We start from the raw sequence: 25,918 nt of genomic DNA on the forward strand, positions 1-25,918 counted from the left end.
ATCAGACGTTTCCAGAATACATCTTGTATATAATACTTAATATTATTGTTCTATAAAACATTTACAACTAAAAAAATTATTGCAATCACATATTCTTTCCAGTTATTGTTTTCATAGTTTAATCATCTTCATTTAAATATAACATGTTTCTGTAGGTCTCAAACTGGTAGACAGTGTCCGAAAATATCAAAATATACACCAACAGAGAATGAACTTGAATACAAAACTAGTAATGAACTGACTCAAGATGATAATGAGGAAGAACATACCATAGGGGCAACATAAAATAAATTTGCTATTTTGCAAGATACTGATTAACCTAGTTCCATTATTTGTATAAAATACATTTCTTTTGTAATAAAAAAAAAAAAGGGGTGCTTAAGAGTCAAAGTTGTATAACTGAGAGGAGACCTCCACATAGCCTTTAAAGGAATGCGGAGAACTGACCAGGGCTTATGACCTAATGTCCAATCCTCACCTTCTCGTGGTGCACACTGTTGGGTATCTACTTGGATACTGAATGGACGAAGATGAGCTGGCACTTTGGGATTTAGCCGACCAAATTGTATTCTTATTGTTAAACCAAAATATAGAATGATGGTACAACATGACAAAATTTCATGCCGGCTGGGGCGTTGCCAGGTTAAACAAGGCCCCCGTTGTTTTCACCAGAGAACCAGGGCGAACAGCTAAAAGTCAGCTACTGGAACAAATCGGAAAATAAACCCCAACTTAATATCACCAGAGTTAAAGATTGGTAGTATCAACGTAAGAAGCCTGAATGGCAAAGAAATGGAGCTAGCTGAGGAATTATATAAGTACCAGATCGACATAATAGGAGTGACTGAAACAAAAAAGACAATAACTGGCGAGATCTTTCTGAGCAATAAATACAAAATGTTATATTTAGGCAATGACAATCAAGGAAAAGAAGTAGCCATAGTATTCAACACAAAATACGAGCAAATCTTCTTGAATGGCAGTCAGTCTCAAGTAGAGTAATGTGGGCAAATATGAGAATGGGGAACAGGACAATGAGACTTATTTGTGCCTATGGTCCCACAGAAGGTTCTACTAAGGTAGAAGTGGAGGAATTTTTTGAGGCTTTAGAAAAAGCAACTGACACAATGAAAAAGGAAAAGTTGGTCCTTGTTGGGGATCTAAATAGCAGAGTAGGAAATGATTGTGAGACATACAAAAATATTTTGGGAAAATTTGGAGAAAAGAGCAAAGCTAATAATAATGGCAAATATCTTTTGGATTTCTGCTTAGGACATGGAATAGTTATTACTAACACCATGTTCCAACATAAAAATGTGCACAAATTCACATGGAGAGAAGAGGCTAGGAATAAGAAAAGTCTCATTGACTATGTTATTGTTGATAGTGATGTTTTCTCCCTGGTGCAGGACACCAGAGTGTACAGAGGATTTGAAATTGGAAATGATCACTATTTAGTCTTGAGCAGGATAAAATTGAATTTCATATTGAAAAGAATAACATGTAAGAAAATTTTAAAGCAAATAAAAGTTGAGCAGCTCTCAGATGTGAGCTGTAGACTAAAATACACAAAGATTATTGAAGAAAAAATGGAAGAGTTTGAGAACAGGAATCAAACCTTGGAGATTCAGTGGCAAACTCTGAAGAAAACATTGATTGATTCTGCCAGAGAGGCACGTGGTGAGGTTGTCTGTAAGGATAAAAAAATCAGAACTCCCTGGTGGACACAGGAAGTTAAAGAGGCAGTGAAGGAAAAGAAGAAAGCATACCAAAAGTTCCTGTCAAATAAGTCAGCTTGTGCTCATTGAGAATATAGAGACAAATGCAAGAATGCTAAACACTGTGTAAAACTAGCTAAACAAAAGTCATGGGAGGACTTTGGCAAGAATATAGAAAATAAATATCAAGAAGGTGGCAAAATATTCTGGAGGTTGTTGAAGAAGCTTAAGAATGGAGGAAAGAGTGCTGTAAAAGGAATTAGAGATGATAAAGGTGACATGAAAACGGGAGAAAAAGATATCCTTGAAGTACGGAGTAATTACTTTGAAAAATTGCTAAATGAAACAAGCAGTGATGACAGCACAGTGGCAAAAAACACTGACCAGGCATGCAGTCAAGAATACATATCCATACTTGAAGTAGAAAAAGCCATCAAAAGCTTGAAATGTGGAAAGGCAGCAGGAGTAGATGATATTCGACCAGAAATGCTGAATTATGGTGATATAAGAGTCTTTCAGTGGCTGCACTGCATAGTTCAGAAAGCCTGGACAGAGGGACGAATTCCTGATGATTGGAGTAGAGCTCTCATAGTACCCATATATAAAAAGGGAAATAAAACTGCATGTAAGAATTACAGAGGTATTTCCCTACTGAGTGTTCCTGGCAAGATCTATGCAAGTATACTTGAGAAACGGTTGAGAAGAATTGTGGAAGAAAAGCTTGGTGAAGAACAAGCTGGATTCAGGCCAAATAGAGGCTGTCAGGATCAGATCTTCACTTTACGACAAATAGTCGAGAAAGCATGGGAATATAACAAAGATCTGTATTTAAGTTTTGTCGATCTGGAAAAGGCATATGACAAGGTGCCAAGAGAGAAGCTACTCAATACGCTGCAGTTATATGGTGTCAATGGGGCATTATATCAAGCAATACTTAGTCTTTATATGAGTTGTAAGTCAGCAGTTAGAATTGAAGGAAGTACAGGAAGATGGTTTAATGTTAAATCTGGTGTGAGACAAGGATGTACATTATCCCCTCTGTTATTCATTATCTATATGGATCACATTATGAAGGAAAGTGGTATTAAACATGATATCAAAATTGGAGATGTGAATGTCAGCTCTTTGCTTTATGCGGATGATGTTATACTTCTAAATAAATCCGCTACAAGTCTGCAAGATTCTCTGACTAAATTGAATAGCTGTTGTAATAGGATGTAATATGAAGGTCAGCAATAAAAAGACAAAGACAATGAAAATAGGCAGAATCATTGAAAATGTCAACTGTGTTGTGAATGGAGAATCTGTGGAACAAGTAAAACTTTTCAGCTATTTAGGCACGATTTTTTCTGAAGATGGTAAATTAAATATAGAAATAGACAACAGAATCAGCAAATCTGGTATGGTGGGAAGTCAATTGAATAAATTCATATGGAATAAGAGAGAAATTAGTCGTAACACTAAATTAGCTGTATACAAGACAGTGTTCAAACCATTTTAACTTATGGATCTGAGAGCTGGGTCAGAAGTAAAACACTTGACCAAAGACTGGAGACCACAGATATGAGAGTCCTGAGAAAGATTATAGGCATGAACAGATGGTATCAATGGCAGTATCATGTTAAAAACGAGGATATTAGGAAAGAATTTGACATTATCAGCATCCACGAATGCGTTAGCAGAGCTAATCTCAGGTGGTATGGTCACTTAAATAGAATGGGAGAGGAAAGATTAGCAAAACAAGTGTTCTCTGCCAGGTTGGCAGCAAAACGACCCAGAAGAAGACCAAGATATAGTTGGATTGATATGGTACAAAGTGCTTTAGACGATAGAAATATAAGATCTGTTAATGTTGGAGTCTTGACAAGTAACAGACTGATTTGGAGGAAAATTGTAGATGGGAAATTAATAATGATGTAATTTTTTTCATGTAGTACTATCATATCCTGTACACCCCTTGAGGATACATGGCAGGAATTTGATGATGATGATAATAAAAAAAAAAAAAAAAAAAAAAAAAAAAAATTAGTATCAACAGAAGAACATGTTTCATATAGGAATATTTGGGATATAAAGAAAATTAAGAATGTTGATGTAGATCCTTTTTTGTTCCATTACAAATGCTATCTAATGTAATTATTTATTTACATACACACAGGTAGAATCCGTTTTAAAAAATTACTAAACATATAAGGCATTATTGTATCAGAAAATTCTTCTTCTGCAGCTTTTCCCACTTAAGTAGGGTCGCTGTTTGTGGTGAGTCTCCTCCATAAACTCCTGTCTTGGGCTGTAGCCACATCTAAGTTCTTCATCCTCAAGTCCTCCTCCATCTCCCTCTCTCTCTTCTTTGGCTGTTTGCGTTTCCTCCTCCCCTGCACATCCATCTGCATGATCTTTCTTCCCACATACTCTTCCTCCCTCCTCATCACATGACCAAACCATCTTTGCTCCTAAGTTTGTATCTTTCACCGTTCCCCTTACATAGTCATTTCTCAGACGATCCTTTCTGGTCACACCGCACATCCACCTAAGCATTCTCATCTCCGCTGCCTCCATCCTGCTGATGCTATTTTTCCTCAGGGCCACAGTATGCATAGCATATGTCATAACTGGTCTCACTACTGTCCTGTAGATTTTGCCTTTTAGATTGATTGGCATCCTCTTATCACATAGTACTCCAGCCATCTCTCTCCAGTTCTTCCATCCTGCTTGTATCCTGCATCCCCCTTCCTTATCAGCCTCACCATTCTCTTTCATTGTTGAACCTAAGTATCTAACGTCACTGACCTTCCTAATGAAATCTCCTTCCAGCTCTAGATCTGTCTCCTGGTTGACATCCACATTGCAACACATATACTCTGTGTTACTTCTGCTCAGTCTCATACCTCTCTGTTCCAGTACTTTCCAGTTTAGCTGCCACTTCTTCTCTTGATTGTGCACACAGCACGATGTCATCTGCATACAACATAGTCCAAGGTGCATCTTCTCTCACCTCCACCGTTACCACCTCCATCACAATATTAAACAGGAACGGACTTAATGCTGACCCTTGATGCAAGCCAACTATCACTGGAAAACTTTCTGTCTCTCCCAGGCAGGTTCGAACTCTTGTCTTCACATTTCTATACATCTCCTGCACCAACCTGACATATTTCTCCAGTACCTTCTTCTTCTCCCTCAAGCACCTCCAGACTTCTTGCCTTGGCACTCCAGATCAATAAAAACCAGGTGTAGCTCCCTTTTGCTTCTCTCAAAACTTTTCCATCATCTGTCCTCCATCAACCAGGCATGAAGCCAAATTGCTCCTTTGCAATCTCCACCTCCTTCCTCAGAATTCCATCAAGAATCCTCTCTAGGATCTTTATTGTGTAGGATATCAACTTTATTCCTCTGTATTGTATCAGAAAATCAATAGTAATAAATAAGTGCAGCAGAAAATAAACAATGTTCTGATGATAGTGACAATAATTAAAGTTAAATTTAATTTAAGCAATTTTTCCAAGTTGGCAATTATGGTTAAATATACAAAGATAAGTAAATGATAGATTTGTACTAGATATCAGTCATCTCCACAAAATATGAATAAACCATATTTCTTTCTCCACAAATTACTTGCATGTAATTTGCTGTGAATGTTTCCTAGGATATTTCGAATTTATGTCTGTTGAAAGCCAAATATCAAGGCATGATATCTGTTCAAACTACATTGCCAATATTTCCCCTCAATATAAGTACAGGATCATGTGCACGGAGACTTCTTTTATGATCTACGTGAATAATATCTGTTGAAGAGCATCCTGTTTATTGAAAAATACTATCAAAAATGAGATTTAATGTTGTAGAAGTGTTTTGTAAAGAACTCTCAGGAGAAATATTTACTGTAAGAGAACATGGGAGATACATTGCAATGGAAATGCATTCAAAGAGTTTTAGAGAAAATTTTTTTTTTAATATTTCTTATTATTTAATATAATTTACTTCAAGTTTTCATAGTTTCCAGTCAATAGTTACTTTTGAAATTCACTGTTAGACATAATAGGTCTGCATTTACATTTCTATTAAATATATACCCATTTACACAAGAATAATATTTAATTTGCCAAATATTTTGGTCTGAATATTACAGACCATTTTCAGTGGCTACATAGGAATAGTTTTAAAAAAAACGAATACGAACAATTGATCATTCACACATAGAACGAGCTGCGTGATGTTACGCGCTAAGCATTAGAAGCGTAAACATTTTAAAGTCATAATTAAAGATATTAATTCAGAAATTCATGTAATAATCTTAAATAACATTAGACTAATATAGGAAATTTACATTAAAAAATAAATAAAATAATGTGTTATCCTGATTAAACTTTCCCAAATTTTCGATATAGATATACATTCATTACGATTCAAGTTAGGACGTTGAAGTAAGGCATCCACACTTTCTTTAAATAAACGTTCAAATTTGTAGCGACATCTGTGTAGGAGGAGAGTCTTGGACCAAAGGATGTTGTGGCTTGTTTCTAATCCACGCTGAGCTAATCCAGATTTCTCGGGTTTGTTGTGTTGAATTCATGAATGATGCTCTTGAATTCTTTTTTCTATAGAATGTCCAGTTTGTCCAAAGTAGGAAAGATTACACTTGCAAGGAACTTGATACGCACCAGGTAGAGACAAGGTTGAGCGTTTATCTTTAGATGAAGGAAAATGGGTGGATAATTTGTTAATAGGTGTATAAGTGGCTGTTGAATCATATTTCTTTAGAATTCTTGAAATTGGTTCTGAAATCTCGGAAATGTAAGGAATTGGAATTCAACATATTGAATCTTTGCTGTTCTGTGTTGGATTGTAAGAATCGAAAAGATGTTATATACTCTTTTCGGAGAAGCCATTTAGTTTCATGTTTGATAGTCGAAAGTTCTTTCTGTAATAAATGAGAAGTTGAACAATTAGTTTTGGCTCGTCAGATTAAATATTTTATGATTCCTGTTTTTTGACAAGGATGATGAGCAGATTCTTTGAGAATATAACAACCTGTGAAAGTTGGTTTTCTGTAAACTGTTGTAAGAATACTTGAAGGTGAACGGATGAGAAGGACGTCTAAAATGATAACTTGTCTTTTTCAATCTCCGTGGTGAACTTTATACGAGAATGTAAGGAATTGATACTGCTTAAAAAGGAAGGTAAGGAGTCTCTGTTATGAGGCCATACAGCAAACATGTTGTCTATATATCTAACCCAAAAGGTGGTTGAGGGAATATAGATGAGAACAGGACTTCTTCCAGATGTTCCAAATAAAAGTTGGTAAGAGCAGGAGAGAGTGGATTTCCCATGGTTGTTCCTTCCACTTGGTTGTAAAATTTGTTTTGACATAAGAAATATCCAGAGTGCATTACAAAATCAAATAACTTTATAATATCTTGTGGGAAGATGTCAGCAAGTAATTCTAAAGTCTCTGAGAGGTACATACGTTCTTCTAGATGTTCCAAATAAATGTTGGCAAGAGAGAGAGAGTGGAGAGAGTGGACTTTCCATGGCTGTTCCTTCCACTTGGTTGTAAAATTTGTTTTGACATAAGAAATATCCAGAGTGCATTATGAAATCAAATAACTTTATAATATCTTGTGGGAAGATGTCAGCAAGTAATTCTAAAGTCTCTTTGAGAGGTGCATTCGTATATAAAGATCTGTAGGATGTAAAGCAATGTTTTTCAATTTATTTCAGAAATCAGAAGAGTTTTTCAAAAAAGGGCGTGAGTTGCCAATGTGTGATTTCAATAATTTAGATAGCTATTTGGTTATGTGATAAGTAGGAGAATCAATACAATCCACTATAGGGCGAAGAGAAATATCTGTCTTGTGTATTTTAGGTAGACCATACAACTTAGGAGGCATTGCAAAATGAGTTTTTTGTCTTTCAATAGTGTCTACATCCAAACTTATGACCTCATCTAGCAAGGAATTTAATTTCTTCAGTTGTCTGTTGATCGGATCGTAATTGAGTTCTTGGTATGTTGAGCGATCTCAAAGTAAAAGGGAAAGTTTTCTTCTATAGTTCTCTCATTTTGCAAGACCTCCTAGGTTTTATGGTCTACCTAAAATACACAAGACAGATATTTCTCTTCACCCTATAGTGGATTGTATTTGATTCTCCTACTTATTGCATAGCCAAATATCTATCTAAATTATTGAAATCACACATTGGCAACTCATGCCCTTTTTTGAAAAACTCTTCTGATTTCTTAAATAAATTGAAAAACATCGCTATACAACCTACAGATCTTATGGTTAGCTTTGATATAGAATTTTTATATACAAATGTACCTCTCAAAGAGACTTTAGAATTACTTGCTGACATCTTCCCACAAGATATTATAAAGTTATTTGATTTCATAATGCACTCTGTATATTTCTTATGTCAAAACAAATTTTACAACCAAGTGGAAGGAACAACCATGGGAAATCCACTCTCTCCTGCTCTTACCAACTTTTATTTGGAACATCTAGAAGAAGTCCAGTTCTCATCTATATTCCCTCAACCACCTTTTGGGTTAGATATATAGACGACATGTTTGCTGTATGGCCTCACAACAGCGACTCCTTACCTTCCTTTTTAAGCAGTATCAATTCCTTACATTCTCGTATAAAGTTCACCACGGAGATTGAAAAAGACAATAAGTTATCATTTTTAGACGTCCTTCTCATCCGTTCACCTTCAAGTATTCTTACAACAGTTTACAGAAAACCAACTTTCACAGGTTGTTATATTCTCAAAGAATCTGCTCATCATCCTTGTCAAAAAACAGGAATCATAAAATATTTAATCTGACGAGCCAAAACTAATTGTTCAACTTCTCATTTATTACAGAAAGAACTTTCGACTATCAAACATCACATGAAACTAAATGGCTTCTCCGAAAAGAGTATACAACATCTTTTCGATTCTTACAATCCAACGCAGAACAGCAAAGAGATTCAATATATCAAGTTCCAATTCCTTACATTTCTGGGATTTCAGAACCAATTTCAAGAATTTTCAAAGAAATATGATTCAACAGCCACTTATACACCTATTAACAAATTGTTAATAGATGTATAAGTATCCATTTTCCTTCATCTAAAGATAAATGCTCATCTACCTGGTGTGTATCAAGTTTTTTGCAACTGCAATCTTTCCTACTTTGGACAAACTGGACGTTCTATAGAAAAAATAATTCATCCTAACCTGAATCGTAATGACTGTATATCTATATCAAAAATTTGGGAAAGTTTAATCCGGATAACACATTAATTTTTTTTTTTAATGTAAATTTCCTGTATTATCATCATCATCATCATCATCATCAAATTCCTGCCATGTACCCTCAAGGGGTGTACAGGATATGACAGTACTACATGAAAAAATTACATCATTACTAACTTCCTATCTACAATTTTCCTCCAAATCAGTCTGTTACTTGTCAAGACGCCAACATTATCAGATCTTATATTTCTATCGTCTAAGGCACTTTGTACCGTATCAATCCACCTATATCTTGGTCTTCCTCTGGGTCGTTTTCCTGCCAACCTGGCAGAGAACACTTGTTTTGCTAATCTTTCCTCTCCCATTCTATTTAAGTGACCATACCATCTGAGATTAGCTCTGCTAACGCATTCCTGGATGCTGACAATGTCAAGTTCTTTCCTAATATCCTCATTTTTAATATGATATTGCCATTGATGCCATCTGTTCACGCCTCTAATCTTTCTCAGGACTCTCATATCTGCGGTCTCTAGTCTTTGGTCAAGTGTTTTACTTCTGACCCAGCTCTCAGATCCATAAGTTAAAATTGGTTTGAACACAGTCTTGTATACAGCTAATTTAGTGTTCTGACTAATTTCTTTCTTATTCCATATGAATTTATTCAATTGACTTCTCACGATACCAGCTTTGCTGATTCTGTTGTCTATTTCTATATTTAGTTTACCATCTTCAGTAAAAATTGTGCCTAAGTAGCTGAAATGTTTTACTTGTTCCACAGGTTCTCCATTCACAACACAGTTGACATTTTCAATGATTCTGCCTATTTTCATTGTCTTTGTCTTTTTATTGCTGACCTTCATACCATATCTATTACAACAGCTATTCAATTTAGTCAGAGAATCTTGCAGACTTGTAGCGGATTTATTTAGAAGTATAACATCATCCGCATAAAGCAAAGAGCTGACATTAACATCTCCAATTTTGATATCAGGTTTAATACCACATTCCTTCATAATGTGATCCATATAGATAATGAATAACAGAGGGGATAATGTACATCCTTGTCTCACACCAGATTTAACATTAAACCATCTTCCTGTACTTCCTTCAATTCTAACTGCTGACTCACAACTCAAATAAAGACTAAGTATTGCTTGATATAATGCCCCATTGACACCATATAACTGCAGCGTATTGAATAGATTCTCTCTTGGCACCTTGTCATATGCCTTTTCCAAATCGACAAAACTTAAATACAGATCTTTGTTATATTCCCATGCTTTCTCGACTATTTGTCGTAAAGTGAAGATCTGATCCTGACAGCCTCTATTTGGTCTGAATCCAGCTTGTTCTTCACCAAGCTTTTCTTCCACAATTCTTCTCAACCGTTTCTCAAGTATACTTGCATAGATCTTGCCAGGAACACTCAGTAGGGAAATACCTCTGTAATTTTCACATTCAGTTTTATTTCCCTTTTTATATATGGGTACTATGAGAGCTCTACTCCAATCATCAGGAATTCGTCCCTCTGTCCTGGCTTTCTGAACTATGCAGTGCAACCACTGTAAGACTCTTATACCACCATACTTCAGCATTTCTGGTCGAATATCATCTACTCCTGCTGCCTTTCCACATTTCAAGCCTTTGATGGCTTTTTCTACTTCAAGTATAGATATGTATTCCTGACTGCATGCCTGGTCAGTGTTTTTTATCACTGTGCTGTCATCACTGCTTGTTTCATTTAGCAGTTTTTCAAAGTAATTACTCCATACTTCAAGGATATCTTTTTCTCCTGTTTTCATTTCACCTTTATCATCTCTAATTCCTTTTACAGCACTCTTTCCTCCATTCCTAAGCTTCTTCAACAACCTCCAGAATATTTTGCCACCTTCTTGATATTTATTTTCTATATTCTTGCCAAAGTCCTCCCATGACTTTTGTTTAGCTAGTTTTACACACTGTTTAGCTTTCTTACATTTGTCTCTGTATTCTGTAAGAGTAAAAGCTGACTTATTTGCCAGGAACTTTTGATATGCTTTCTTCTTTTCCTTCACTGCCTCTTTAACTTCCTGTGTCCACCAGGGAGTTCTGATTTTTTTATCTTTGCACACAACCTCACCACATGCCTCTCTGGCAGAATCAATCAATGTTTCCTTCAGAGTTTGCCACTGAATCTCCAAGGTTTGATTCCTGTTCTCAAATTCTTTCATTTTCTTTTCAATAATATTTCTGTATTTTAGTCTACAGTTTACATCTGAGAGCTGCTCAACTTTTATTCACTTTAAAACTTTCTTACATGTTATTCTTTTCAATATGAAATTCAATTTTATCCTGCTCAAGACTAAATAGTGATCACTTCCAATTTCAAATCCTCTGTACACTCTGGTGTCCTGCACCAGGGAGAAAACATCACTATCAACAATAACATAGTCAATGAGACTTTTCTTATTCCTAGCCTCTTCTCTCCATGTGAATTTGTGCACATTTTTATGTTGGAACATGGTGTTAGTAATAACCAGTCCATGTCCTGAGCAGAAATCCAACAGATATTTGCCATTATTATTAGCTTTGCTCTTTTCTCCAAATTTTCCCAAAATATTTTTGTATGTCTCACAATCATTTCCTACTCTACTATTTAGATCCCCAACAAGGACCAACTTTTCCTTTTTCATTGTGTCAGTTGCTTTTTCTAAAGCCTCAAAAAATTCCTCCACTTCTACCTTAGTAGAACCTTCTGTGGGACCATAGGCACAAATAAGTCTCATTGTCCAGTTCCCCATTCTCATATTTGCCCACATTACTCTACTTGAGACTGACTGCCATTCAAGAAGATTAGCCTCGTATTTTGTGTTGAATACTATGGCTACTCCTTCTTTTCCTTGATTGTTATTGCCTGAATATAACATTTTGTATTTATTGCTCAGAAAGATCTCACCAGTTTTGGTCTTTTTTGTTTCAGTCACCCCTATTATGTCGATCTGGTACTTATCTAATTCCTTAGCTAGCTCCATTTCTTTGCCATTCAGGCTTCTTACGTTGATAGTACCGATCTTTAACTCTGGTGATGTTGAGTTGGGGTTTGTTTTCAGATTTGTTCCAGTAGCTGACTTTTCGCTGTTCGCCCTGGTTCCCTGGCGAAAACAACGGGGGCCTTGTTTAACCGGGCGACGCCCCAGCCGGCATGAAATTTTGTCATGTTGTACCATCATTTTTTATTTTGGTTTAACCAATAAGAATACAATTTGGTCTGCTAAATCCCAAATTGCCAGCCCATCCTCGTTCGTTCAGTATCAAAGTAGATACCCAACAGGGTGCACCACGAGAAGGTGAGGATTGGACATTAGGTCAGAAGCCCTGGTCGGTTCTCCGCATTCCTTTAAAGGCTATGTGGAGGTCTCCTCTCAGTTATACAGCTTTGACCCTTAAGCACCCCTGTATTGATCATTCACATTTCCTGTATTAGTCTAATGTTATTTAAGATTATTACATGAATTTCTGAATTAAAATCTTTAATTTTGACTTTAAAATGTTTACTCTTTTAATATTACTGATATGACATCACGCGACTCGTTCTATATGTGAATGATCAATTGTTCTTATTCAACCTTGTTTTTTTTAAAAACTATTCCTATGTAGCCACTGAAGATGGTCTGTAATATTCAGATCGAAATATTTGGCAAATTAAATATTATTCTTGTGTAAACGTGTATATATTTAATAATCATTATGTCACAAGTATCGTTAAAGAATAAAATTTACATTTCTGCCTTCCAAAATATTCCTAACACATCAGTGCATTTACAGCTAACTTTCATTGTAGCAAACTTCGTCATAACAAATTCACTCATGATTATAAACTAAAAAAGGGTCCCAACAGATGTCCCATAGTCACAGTGCTATACCAAAGAAAATTCACTATGGTAAACTTTTCCTGTGATCCTGATGTTTGCTATAGTAAGAGTTCAACTCTATATCTTGGTCTTCTTTCATTCTTTTTCCCCCCCTGCTGTTTTTGCTTCAAGCAGCCATTTTTCTGATCTTTCATTGTATCTATATCATTTTAGAATAGCTCTGTTTGTACATTTTTGAAAATGAATAATATCTGTTCCTTTTCTTATGTTTTCATTTTTGATATGGTTCTACCAGTGCTGCTATTTGTTTACTCTCTTAAGTTTTCTCAGGATCCTCATTTTCCCTTATAGTCCCTGATAAAATATATTTTTATTTCTAACCTAGCTCTTTGAACTGTACGTTGAAAGTGGTTTGTACGCTGTTTTGTGTACTGTTGGCTTGGTGTCTTTGTTACTTTCTCTTATTCCATGGGGGTGTATTTCTAGCTCGCCTCCATAAGGTGCACCCTGGTTAATGCTAAATGGACTAGATTGATTGCTGGCAGCCAGACTTATCTTAATGATATCCTCTCTCTCTATAGACACATGAAATTGCAAGCTATACAATCACCAGATGGTTCTTATCAGGACCACAATAAAAGAAAGCTGGGTGTTAATTTCTCTAATTTCTGGATTTGCCAACTCAATATTGAAGGAATCAGCTTTGCTAAAAGTCAATATCTCTCAAAAATCCTTCAAGAAAATTATATAGACCTAGGTGTCATTCAGGCACACAGATAATGAACAGCAATTGAAATCTAGTGGAAAAATTGCAGGGTATGATATACTAGGATCTACACATCATCAAGCTCATGGCTGTGCAACTTACTTATACGATAATATAGAGAATGCTCACAGAATATCAGCACATATTTATTTATTCATATGATGATATAACGCCCATGAGGCTCCCTTTTATGGGGAAGTATGCCACCATCTCAATCCTCCCAAATTTTATCCAGGTTCAGGACCGGGATATCTGATGAATCAGTCCTATGGCTTGGTCTTAAGTATTCCTGAATGTAATCCGTGTGTTCACGGGGCCGATTTGCCTGCTTGCTGGAGGAAAAACCCCAGATAAACTGGAGAGAAAAAGAAAAACCCTGCTGTCCACACCCAAGACCGACTAATTTGGTTATGTCTGAGAAAGATACTTCAGCTCCTTAAGGGAAGGACCACTACCCAGACCGGTTTCAACCTTTATTGAGGTCTCGTTAGTGGGAGCCAGACCCAGAGGTGGTGATACTAAGGTGGAAGCAATGGAGAAGTCATATTTACCTATACAAGTTGCGAAAAGGTGTTTCACCTTATTATTAAATTACTCTGGATTTAGAGAAAGATGTTGGAAGTTTTTTCCACTTGGTTAGACTATAATAAATTTAGTTTAATCCTTTATCCAAGGGTAAGCAAACAAAGTTTGTACCTGAACTTCCAACATCTTTCTCTAAATCCAGAGTAATTTAATAATAAGGTGAAACATTTTTTGGCAACTCATATAGGTAAATATGACTTCTCCATTGCTTCCACCTTAGTATCACCCCCTCTGGGTCTGGCTCTGACTGATGAGATCTTAATAAAGGTCAAAACTGGTCTGGGTAGTGGCCCTTCCCTTAATGTAGCATTATACATGTCCACAAGGAGATGTGCTTTGCATTATGGGAGATACTAAGACAAGGAGTGATGAGAGCTTAGTCCACCTTTACCCCGAGTTGCATTAGTCCTGAAGATATTTCATGCACAAACTTTGTTTGCTTACACTTGGATAAAGGATTAAACTAAATTTACTATAGTGAAGAAGTATATTCCCAGGGGATTTCCAAAGGGAATGCATGTTGGGCTGGAATAAAGACTGTGAAGAGCTATACCAAGTCTGTTTAGAATCTGGCAACTGCAACATAGCTGAAAAATTACTCCGGAAGCTTGATAACAAGCGCAGAGATAAATGGATAAAAAGTACACATTACTTAGTCTTTAAAAAATCAAGTAGAAAAGCATGGAATCTGTTAAAGAAGTTAGGTGGAAGTAACCCAATCACTCTTAATGATCCTTTGGTCATTCCAGATCAAATTGCCTGTCAATTAAGCTCACTGTCTAGGGCTCCTCAAGATCATCAACACGCACACACACACACACACACACACACACACACACACACACACACGGGAGATTAAAAGATCACTCAGAAACAAGACAAAGTGCAGCCGATAGTTCCTGATTTTCAAGAGAATTTACCAGAGACGAAATAACTGAAGCCTTAAAGGAGATTTAAACTGGAAAAGCATCAGGCTTTGATGGTATTCAACCTGAATTCTTGGTTAACTGTGGAAAAAATGCTCGTCAATGGGTAACAAGATTCTTTTCTCAATTTTAAGGATGGGAAAGCTTCTAACAGCCTTTAAGAGAACCAAAATTGCTAGCCTGGTTGGCCAAGTGGTTAGCATATCCACTCACCAGCCAAAAGGCTGCGGCTTCAAATCCTGCCATGGGCATTGATGTTTGTGATTGTCTGTGAAAATGCTAGTGGTGGTGGTGCTGGGTGGTAGATTGCATTGGTGCAGTTGTAGTTGGTGGATTGAGTGGTGGAAGCAGAGAGTTGTAGAGTAGGTGCCCTACCTCGATGAGTCTTTAGACTCCCTGGAGGTGTAATATAAAAATAATAATAGCCATATTAAAACCTAACAATCCTCAAGATCAAGCAGAGAGCTTTTGTGCAATTGTACTCTTCAGTTGCTCTTATAATCTCAAAAGACTCCTCCTTAACTAAGCCTAGTACTAAGCCTTACTACCCATATCGTGGCAGGATTTCAGAGATGTTTGAAAACTTCTGTCATGTTTGTTGACCTTACTGCCACATATGACACAGTATGGAAAGAGGGGTTGCTATACAAGCTGATACAAGTCATACCAGTCCATCATATGACTCTTTGGTAACATGCTTTCTGACAGGTTCTTTCATATGGTACTGGGAAACATAATAAGCAAACTGAAAAAGCTGAACAACATGCTCCTGCAGGGCTCAGTATTAGTACCAATCTTATTCAACTTATATACATCTGATCTACTGAGAACTAGGTCAAGAAAATTTGATTATGCTGATGATATAGCCCTTATCACTCAACATAAGAACATCGAAGTAACTGAAGATATTCTCACAAATGACCTTCATAAGTGGAGGATTACACCAAACCTCAATAAGACTGAGGTTAGCTCTTTTCACCTAAATTGAACTCTGGCCACTTACCTAATATTATGCTAGCATCAAGTCTATTCATCTTGTGTTCAGTTCATTTGAGATATGATTAATCATTGGCTGTTCAAGATGGGTAATATCCTTATGTTCCTCAAACAGTTTACCTTATGGGCTAGTAAGGTGGCATATTGTCAGCAAGAAAGTCTCCAACTCTGTCGGAGAAAGAGTGCAACATAATAGACTACAAGTGAGTTGCTAAGCTGCCGTAGGCCACACCATTTGATATATTGGTCAAAAACATAGTTATGCTTTAAACTCTGATCAGCACAAACATGTCCCATACAATAATACTACCTCCACTGGACTGAATAATGGGGACCATGACCGAGTAGTCAAATCAGCAGTAAAAATTTAGCTATCTATTAGCATAGTCAGCAAAAAATCCCTTTTTGTGGTATTGACACACATATTTTGTGAATCTTCCAGTATAAGCCTGCAATCCATTCTTCATGAAACACCTTAACAGTTTCCTGTTAATGTGTTTTTTGAAGAGCTAGACTATATATAAGCTAACCTCCGTAGCACAATGAAGAACAACGGTACTTTGCGCCCTTCGATTGGAATAGGCCTAAATTCGATTTTTTTTATGATGGGAGGGATCTTTATATGGACTTTTTCAGTTGAAGGTGAGTTAGTCGATCTCATACGGAGGTACCAGGGTTTTTTCCTCCTGGAAACTCGAGTTTTTCATCCTGCATACAGACAAATCGGCCCTTCAGAACACATGCAATTTACAGACAAAAAATACTAGTTGTGGTGGTGGTGGGCAGGAGATGGCGTTGGTGGAGATGATTTTTAGTAGAGGTTCGGTGGAGACAGTTGTATAGTGGGTGTCCTCTTGCAATGAGTCTTCAGACTCCTTGGAGGTGTCATGAATAATAATAATATTCTTTGGGAAATAGTATGGGGAAAGGCTCTTCCAAAGTACTGGTGAAGATGTATTGCAGGAAGAAATTGGTTCCATAAGTGATGCTGAAATGTATATATGGATATTTTCCAGCAGTTGCTGTTGTTTTTATATTTCTACAGAAAGTGGAAAAGGCCAGTTCAGTGAAGCATCATATGAAATTCCAACCAAAAAAAGACATAATGCACAGAGCATTTATGAAGCCTGCAGTAGCTCTGTGGAGGCTCTGTACCTCAATCAGCATAGATGAAGCCCTTTGGTTTCAGAAAAAACTGGATTCAATAATTTCTATGATGTGAGGAACTTTTTTTTTACGATTATAAGTTGAGTTAACCAATCTCATATGACGGTAGAAAGTTTTGTCGGAAACTCTGGTTTTTTGTCCGTCAAAACAGGGAAACTGGTCCTGTGAACATAAATATACAGATATTAAACACTTTGGGGAAATGATGGTAACATGCAGTGGCACAGCCTAGGAAGTGGTAACTTCTGACCACATGCCAAATGCCAATACAACAACAATACTGCAGCTATGAGAAAGTAGTTATAGAAAGTTCCTGCGAGTGGGACAACCCATTAAACAGATTGTGTTCTTCTGTTTATATGATTTATTCTCCTGAAGCATGGAACTTCCGTTCTAAAATCTTACAATGTCCAGTGTTTTGTTATTACTACGCAGCGAAGCATTGGGACAAGAAAAAAAGGACCTGTAAACCTCCATGATCTAGAATACGGGAAAGGTTCCGATATCTACAATAACACTTATTCTTTAACTGTATGCACAATATATTATTACATACAGTATAATTATTTGAAAAAGTTATGAGATATAATGTATATTGTTAATTTATTTCTAGCGGTTGTTGTCCTTATTAATATTTTTTGATCCTGTGGTTTTTACACTTGGGATATGTCACCCACTCATCCTGCTCTTGTTATGGTCACTGCTGGTGATGTGTCACATTGGGGTATCTTTTTCAAGGGACATTGTAGTGAGTAGAAAAAATAAAATAAAAACATATTTTAATATATGTGGACATGCACTAAATATCATATATTATTATTATTAGACACCTCCAGGGAGTCCAAAGACTCATTGAGGGATAGTGTGCCAACAGCATCAAACGATTGATATCCCTCCAACTACTAACAGTGCTCACACTTGCTTAACTTTTTGCTGAGCCATTAGTAGTAGAGGCTCTGCGAATCGACGAACCTTATTGTAATAAACACTGTGACTTTTAATAACATCATTTAGCGTAAACTTCAAGTTGTTTTTCGCTGTTATATTTATTTATTTCTCTTGCATGTCTCTCAATCCTGCTTTGTCTATTCTTTACTTATTACTTCATGAACTGTCATGAATGTTCGACTGTTGCCATTTATTTATTTCTTGCGCTCTATAATCTAACAAATTTATTTGTTTTATGACTGCACCAGTTAGACTATATATCGAGTGCAAGGTTATAAGATTTTAAACTGAAAACAAAGCAGATATTGTTAGCATTCCCCGCATATGTTGATCTTTACCTTTAATTAGTGAGCTTAGTTATTGATCACTTAAACTTTATCTTATGCAGGTTTGAAAATTTCAGGATAGTGCATTGATAGAATCAGCCCAATGTGTTGTTCACAAACCATTTAATTAAATAAAAGGAATATTTACAGTTTGATTTACATTAACATGTATATGCAATTGCATTACAATTTTATTTTAAATTTTTCCTAATTCAAACTTAGTTCTAATTTTCATCTTTTAAAGTTAAATCACAATCTACAATATCGTGCTACAATAGTCATAAATAGACAAACTAGAGATAAGGCATACCTTAGGCAATCCTAATTCACTTTTAAATTAAATATATGGACATGAGTTAACAATGTTACATAATGACGTCGTGCACCACATTATTTTAACAAAGGCTCGTGGTTAAATTATTACAAATACAAGATTATTACAGACAAACTTGACATTTCTCTAAGTACATTTCCCTTAAGAAAAAAAAGTAAACACCACATAAGTTACACATCATGAGAGATTTTACAGTATAGAGCTGGCAGAAGCACTAGACAAGCAAGGGGTTAGCCTGCAGCGTCATGTTACAGGAGATGCCCTCACACTACCAACTTTCTTTTTTTTTTTTACATGCAGCTCATATTCGCCAGTAAGCATGTGAAGCAAGCGTGTGTACCTGGCATGTATAGCTGGCTTGTTTATTGCTAAACACACAGTGAATGTGTAGTTAATTCACACTGGTAAGTATATCTATTATGGTACAGTGCTTCATTTTGCCATTTGATTAAAAAAGTAATCCATTAGGTTTTTATTTTATTATGTTTTATTATATTAAAAAAATTTCAAATATGACAACTTTTACTGCTGCTAGAAATATCTTTTGTCTTAGAAATACTAGACAATAATCCTCTCAGCTTTGAAGTCACAGTACAAAGTACTGTGACTTCAAAAGCAGTAGGGCATAATACATCAATAATGTCTTGGAGAGTGGTGAATGAGTGGAATAATCTGCCAGAGTCTGTTGTGGTTGCCATGACTGTGAATGAGTTCAAGGCGAAGTATGATAGATACTGTGTGAATGTTGAATAGTTGTTCTTGACATGATGTTAGACCCTCCCTTGATGAGTCTAAGGACTACTTGGAGTTGCCCGTAATAATAATAATGTCTTGTTTTGTCTTCAATTATATCCTAATTAGAAATAATTTCTTAATTTATGATAATCACAATTTCACTTTTATCATTGAAAACTTATAAATTATTTGATTCAGTTATTTAAGAGAGAAAGAAATATTTGAATTTAAAAAATAGGTATATATGTGTTGCATATGAGTTCAGATTTTTTGGGAGGTGGGGGGAAGAGGACCCACCTGTTCATCCTGCTGATGGTTGTAGTAATTTATTTCCAAAACCGTTCACAAGACAATTGTTACAAATGTAAATCACTCATTAGAACATATTCATATATTTTAATGTAAAATTGTACTAAAAGTATAGCTACTGCAAAGTATAACTACTTTGCCACACATCTAACGTATATGTATCCAAATATGCAGTGATTTCTTCTTTGTAATAAAATTAAATGCCACATAATAAGAAGAAAATACATGCATAGTATTTTCTTTTTCATTGAATGAAGATTTCAGAATGAAGTGTAATTTATAATGAACATTATTATTATTTTTATTTATTTATTTTATTTTATTTTTTTGAAAATAAAGTGCAGGTGATTACTTGCTATTTTTATCAACTGAACATCAAAAATAATGAGAATGACTAACTGTAGTAGATTTGTAACATTTCTGACCTCTTGATATAGAAGAGTGAACCTGTGTTACTTGTTTCTTCCATTAGTAAATTCCAAATCAACATTTTGGTTATTTCCACGATATATACCCTTACATATACATTCATTTTGGAAGATGTGTTACAGAGAATATTGTGGAAATTATTTTCGTACTAATTTCCACGCTTGTGTTAAACAATTCTTTTAAAATATTTTGAAAAAAAAAATGCTATCAAGCAAAATTTATTGCAATAAATAAGGTTTAATGATTACTTTTTATTTTACCTTGCACTACTGCAACATATGGACATATTCATGTCATGTTATACTACAGATTTAGATATGTTGCTACTGTTTGGGAACAACTCTTTCTGCCGATTCTTTTTTAGTTCACTATACTATATTCGGCATGAAACTCTGATTCCAATCTTTTGAGTTTCTTATTCGGTTTTAAAACAATGTGGGATTTAATATCTCCTTAATTTTAGTAATGTTTATATCACCGAAATGAAGCCTATTGGCTCTTTATATTTAAGTAACTCTTTCTGCTTTTATGAACAAGACGTGTCAAACTGCATTACATGCTTATTTCAAAGCTAATTTTAAAATGTAGCAAAATTATATTCAGTAGTATTCCAAATGAACTCGCAGCTGAAAAACAAAACAAATTGTTATTGTTATTTTATTGGTAGAGTGCTCATTTTATTAATGATAGCACTGTTTCATTCCCATTGTAAAATAACCTTTTGTAGGTGGAAACATCATAAATATATATATAATGAAATTATCTGAGACATACTATACAGAATTGATTAAAATTCTGTTTTTTTTTAAGTATTCTACCCCCACCCCTCCTGCTACCATGACAGCTCATAGTAATGGAATTATAAATGTCCACTTTTTTCCTAATTTTGTATTTCATACTGTCTACACTTCACTTTGATATGATAGATATTTTTATATTATCTGTAAATAAAAGTGTGTCCTTCAGGCAATCTGTGAAGTAGTCTACGAAATCTGATTTTGAGAAAAAATTAAAATAACATATTCTGAAATTTGATAGCCCATATTTTTAATTTTCACAATATTTCAAATAATTTTCTTGAATTAAGTTCTTCGAGAAAAAATAAAATGTATTGTCGACTAAGTGATTAAATAAAATTAGCACCAAAAAAATTAAAAATTACATTGGTTATCCAATGTCATTACAATTTGTGTCTAAAATAGGTGGAATATTTTACTTGTGATTTAGGATCTGCATTCAGAATGCAGTGAAGTTTAGATGTAGATACAAAATCTTGGAGACTTGCACCAGATGTGTTTAGCAGTACCACATTATCCGAATAAAGTAAATTGCTAAGTTTTACTTCTCCAATTCTAATATCAGGCCTAATACCAGTTTCTTTCATGTGCAGCCTTGTGTTATCCCTGATTTTGCAGTAAATCATCTTCCTGTATTTCCTTCAATTCTAACTGCTGAATGACTTAATAGACTAAGTTTTAGTCTGTAGAATGTTCCATTCACCCACACAATTGAAGGATTTTGAGCTTTTCTCTGGACACCTTGTCATAAGCCTTTCCGGTTGCACTAGAAAATCTTGTCATATTCTCAACATTTCTCAACTATTTGTCTTGAACAGAAAATATGATTTTCACAACCTGCATTTGGCTTGAATCCTTGTTCTTCTCCAACTTTCTCTTTCATAAATATATCTTTCTATATCTCTTTACAAGTATGCTTGCCTAAGTCTTACCTGGAATATTGAATTAGCATGATGATATCACTATCAACAATGATGTCAATGAGGCTTTCCTTATTTCTTGTGTCTTCTCTCCATGTGAACTTGTGCAGATCTATGTCGAAACATGGTGCTGTTAATGATTAGTTAGTGTCCTGAGCCAAAGTCCAGTAAACACTTACCATTATTATTAGCTTTGCCCTTTTCTCCAAATTTTCCAAAATTGTTCCTATATGCTTGGTGGAATTCATTTTCTTTAAGTCATCTGCCTGTTGTAATGACTCAAATATTACGCCACTGATTTCCAATCAAGAAGTTTGTTTTCAGTTTGGTTTTGAATAGTAACTCTACTCCTTCCTTTTCCTGAAAAATACATTGTTGATAGATAATAGTGTGTATAATATTAATTGACAACATGAATCATGAAAATTCCAACAAAGTAATTCTATTTAAATTCTGAAAATTTCGCATTCAATACTCCATATAAAACAAAATTCAGTGTGTGTGAATTATAAAAATTTTAATTTAAAAAATTACTGTAATCAGAAGAGGATTAACCCTCATATATATAGTTTTTGATACATGCATCATATTCTATCTTAAAACTTTAATCAAATAATAATTTCAAGATTGGATTATTTTATTTTGGATAATTTTTGTATATTACATCTCTTTATTACAATTGCCTTAATTTTTTTAGGAAAAAAGTAAGCTGCAAATAATTTAACTCAGGATACCAAGAAATTACCGGATGGTGATAAATCAGTGACAATGAAGAAATTATTCCACAATTAGTTCAAGTACCAAAAAAGCTGAATAGTAAACTATGTCTGAATATAATAGTAATGAGGCCTAGTATCATGAAAGTGGTAAATAATTGAATTTTTACCATAATGCAAGATTTAATTATATCATATTAGCTAATAGTAAACAGAGAATTTTCATGTGAAACCTGTCCAAAGAGGTTTTCAAAAGTGGAGGCTTGGCTTGAAAAGACGTATTAGTTCACGGACAGGAGAATTTCTTGTTTAACATGTGTTGAGGTATTTTTGAGATCAGATTTTATGGAACTTTATTTCATACTGGAGGGAAAATGTTTTCGTGTGTGATTTGTAATTTGTTTTAACAAAGAAGTTACTTGAAAAACATTTATTGCTCCACTCTCAGAAGAAACCATTCTCATTTTCACAAACAAGAAAGCGAAAATTCATGTATTACACCAAACTCATATGAAAAAATTTCATTATGAAACATCCTACAAGATGCTTATTGAGACATTTCTAAGAAGGCATTTTTGAAAATTTCAAACTATCATTTTCTAGCAAAACTTCTTTCAAGACGTTTTCGAGAAAAACTAATTTGCAACTTGACACATTATTTCACACTCTCAGCAGTAATTCTCTTGTGAAATTTGAATAGTAATATGAAACCATTTTCTTATGAAGCTTGTGGGAAGGTAATTTTGAACCACTGTGAACATTTGTTAGATCATGCTCAACAGAAACCATTCTCTTGTGAAATTTGTGAGAAAGCATTTTCACTGACTAGTCAATTACAACAACATTTTGTACTTCATACTCAGGAAAAACCACTCACTTGTGAAATATGCAGTAAAACATTTTCAAATTCAAGGAATTTGAAAAGACATTCAGTAGTTCACAATCAGGAGAAACCATTTACTTGTGAGAATTGTGGCAAAGCATTTTCGAGACAATCTTACTTGAAAAAACATTTACGAGTACACACTCAGGAAAAACCATTCGCATGTGAAGTATGTGGTAAAACCTTTTCAGATTCAGGGAATTTGAAAAGGCATTCATTAGTTCACACTCAAGAGAAACCATGCACTTGTGAAGTATGTGGCAAAGCTTTTTCAAACTCAACCTATTTGAAAACTCATTCATTAATTCACACTCAGGAGAAACGATTTACTTGTGAGAATTGTGGCAAAGCATTTTCCAGACCTTCCGACTTTAAAAGACATTTACTAGTTCACACTCAGCAGAAACCATTTTGTTGTGAAATTTGCGGCAAAGCATTTTCACTGTCTAGTAACTTTCAACGACATTTCTTTCTTCATATTGAAGAGAAGCCATTCATTTGTGAAAAATGTGGTAAAGTCTTTTCAGCCTCAAGCACTTTGAAAAATCATTCATTAATTCATACCTCAGATGAGAAAATTTAATTGTGAAACTTTTGTCAAGAAGTTTACACATATAAGTAACTTTGAAATGCCTTTAATTATTCACAGAGCAGTGAAATCCTTTAATTGTGAATCTATTGATACAGATGTTCAGGATTGACTTGACAAATCATTCCTTACTAATAACTAGCTCAAAACTAATTAAAAATCTCTCCTAGGATGAACATTCTGTTGTGTAAACTGTGGATAAGAATTTTCTGTTTCAGATTGTCTGCAAAGGCATTTATTCATTCCCTTGAAGAAATTCATTGCTGTAATCTGTGGGAAGGTGTTTAATTATTTTTCCATGGGATACATTAATTACATTTCATAATAATTAAACAAAAGAAATCCATTTTTTGGGAACATGTGATAAAATGTTCCTGGCATTAAATTATGTTTAATATTGTTTTCTTCTTATGCAAGAGAAACCTACATCATTATTTAAAAAAGACTTGCACATACTACTTTGCAATCCACTTTGCTTTTGTTGTGAAGCTGAAGTGATTTCAAATGAATTAAGTGCTCTAAAATATGTTTTCCATACTCAGGGGGAAACTAATTGTTATTATGTGTAAATTAATACCAACATTTCTCATCCTTCTTGTCTGCAAAACATTGTAAAATGCCTGTTTCTGATCCAGTAACTTAAACAAAGGTGGATTGAGACTGAGAAAACTTTCTGTTTCTCCTATAGAGAAACTGCAAGTTATTTTCAAAATTCAGTTAATTCAAGTTATGTGTATTTTTCTCAAAAAGAGAAATGTTTTTTCTTTTGCTTCTCAAATAATGCAATAGATAATATAATTATTATATCCAAGCATTTTTATTTCAAGCCATACTCTTTCACACATCAAAACCAAAAAAACTGGTCAGAGTACATATTGTTACTACTAATGGAATGTTTTGTACTTAATTTGTTTGATTTATTCACTGTAGGATCATCACTTCTGTTTTAGGTAGATTTTTGCTGATTTGTCCATGTATATATGAAATGAACACAATTTTTATGTTATGTTTTGTCATTTTATAATGTTGCAAGAATATTAAGTGTTATTAAATTTAGAATATTTGAGTCACATCTTATTCTGTGTATTTAGATAATGCTTTTATGATTTTTGCAACAGCATCTATTTTAAACCTATTTCTGTAATTGAGATTACTTCATGGGATTATTAAATAACATTGTTTTTGAGGCATTTTCCTTATTCTTTAGAATTAATTACAAACTCATCAAAGAAGAATATCACAGTTTGCAAAAAATATTTCTAGGCTAGTTTTATAATATTTTGCAAGAGACAAATGACTAAGACAAAAGAGGCTAATGACATTCTTTTGTTTCCTTAAAATGGCATTGAAATCATTTAAGAAAGGTAGGAAGATTTCAGTATAATGAATATACCTGTGATATGAGGTATATGCCTCTTTTGTAGTTCAGATATTTATTTTCCTTTTGACTAGAAACATGAACATTCTAGGAAATATAATAAAGAAAATCTCCTTAGTTGATATAAATGACAATTATATAAATTTTTCTGCAATAATTACTGCAGACAAGACCAAGAATATGCACTTTATGTTAAGAGAATAAAAATAAAAATCTCAGTATCAAGTGATAGCATGAAAGCAGTATACTGTAATTCTGTAACTTTTGCTTTATTTAGTTAATTAGTACCATGGGATATCCAGTCAT

General features: G+C 34.5%; 1 protein-coding gene across 1 annotated transcript in view; it reads left to right on the plus strand.

Moving 5' to 3' along the window:
- LOC150098506 (uncharacterized) overlaps window positions 1-25,420 on the plus strand; it is a 34,324-nt gene extending 8,904 nt beyond the window's left edge. The window contains exon 3 of the mRNA XM_090404779.1: window positions 22,744-25,420. Coding sequence (XP_090260905.1) covers window positions 23,467-24,228 — 762 coding nt within the window. The 5' untranslated portion in view covers window positions 22,744-23,466 and the 3' untranslated portion in view covers window positions 24,229-25,420. The remainder of the gene's footprint in view (window positions 1-22,743) is intronic.
- Window positions 25,421-25,918: the final 498 nt, after the last annotated feature.

Source organism: Typopeltis vanoorti, chromosome 15, assembly GCF_054136105.1.
Source record: "Typopeltis vanoorti isolate ZY-2024b chromosome 15, IOZ_Tvanoo_1.0, whole genome shotgun sequence".
Taxonomy (NCBI): domain Eukaryota; kingdom Metazoa; phylum Arthropoda; class Arachnida; order Uropygi; family Thelyphonidae; genus Typopeltis; species Typopeltis vanoorti.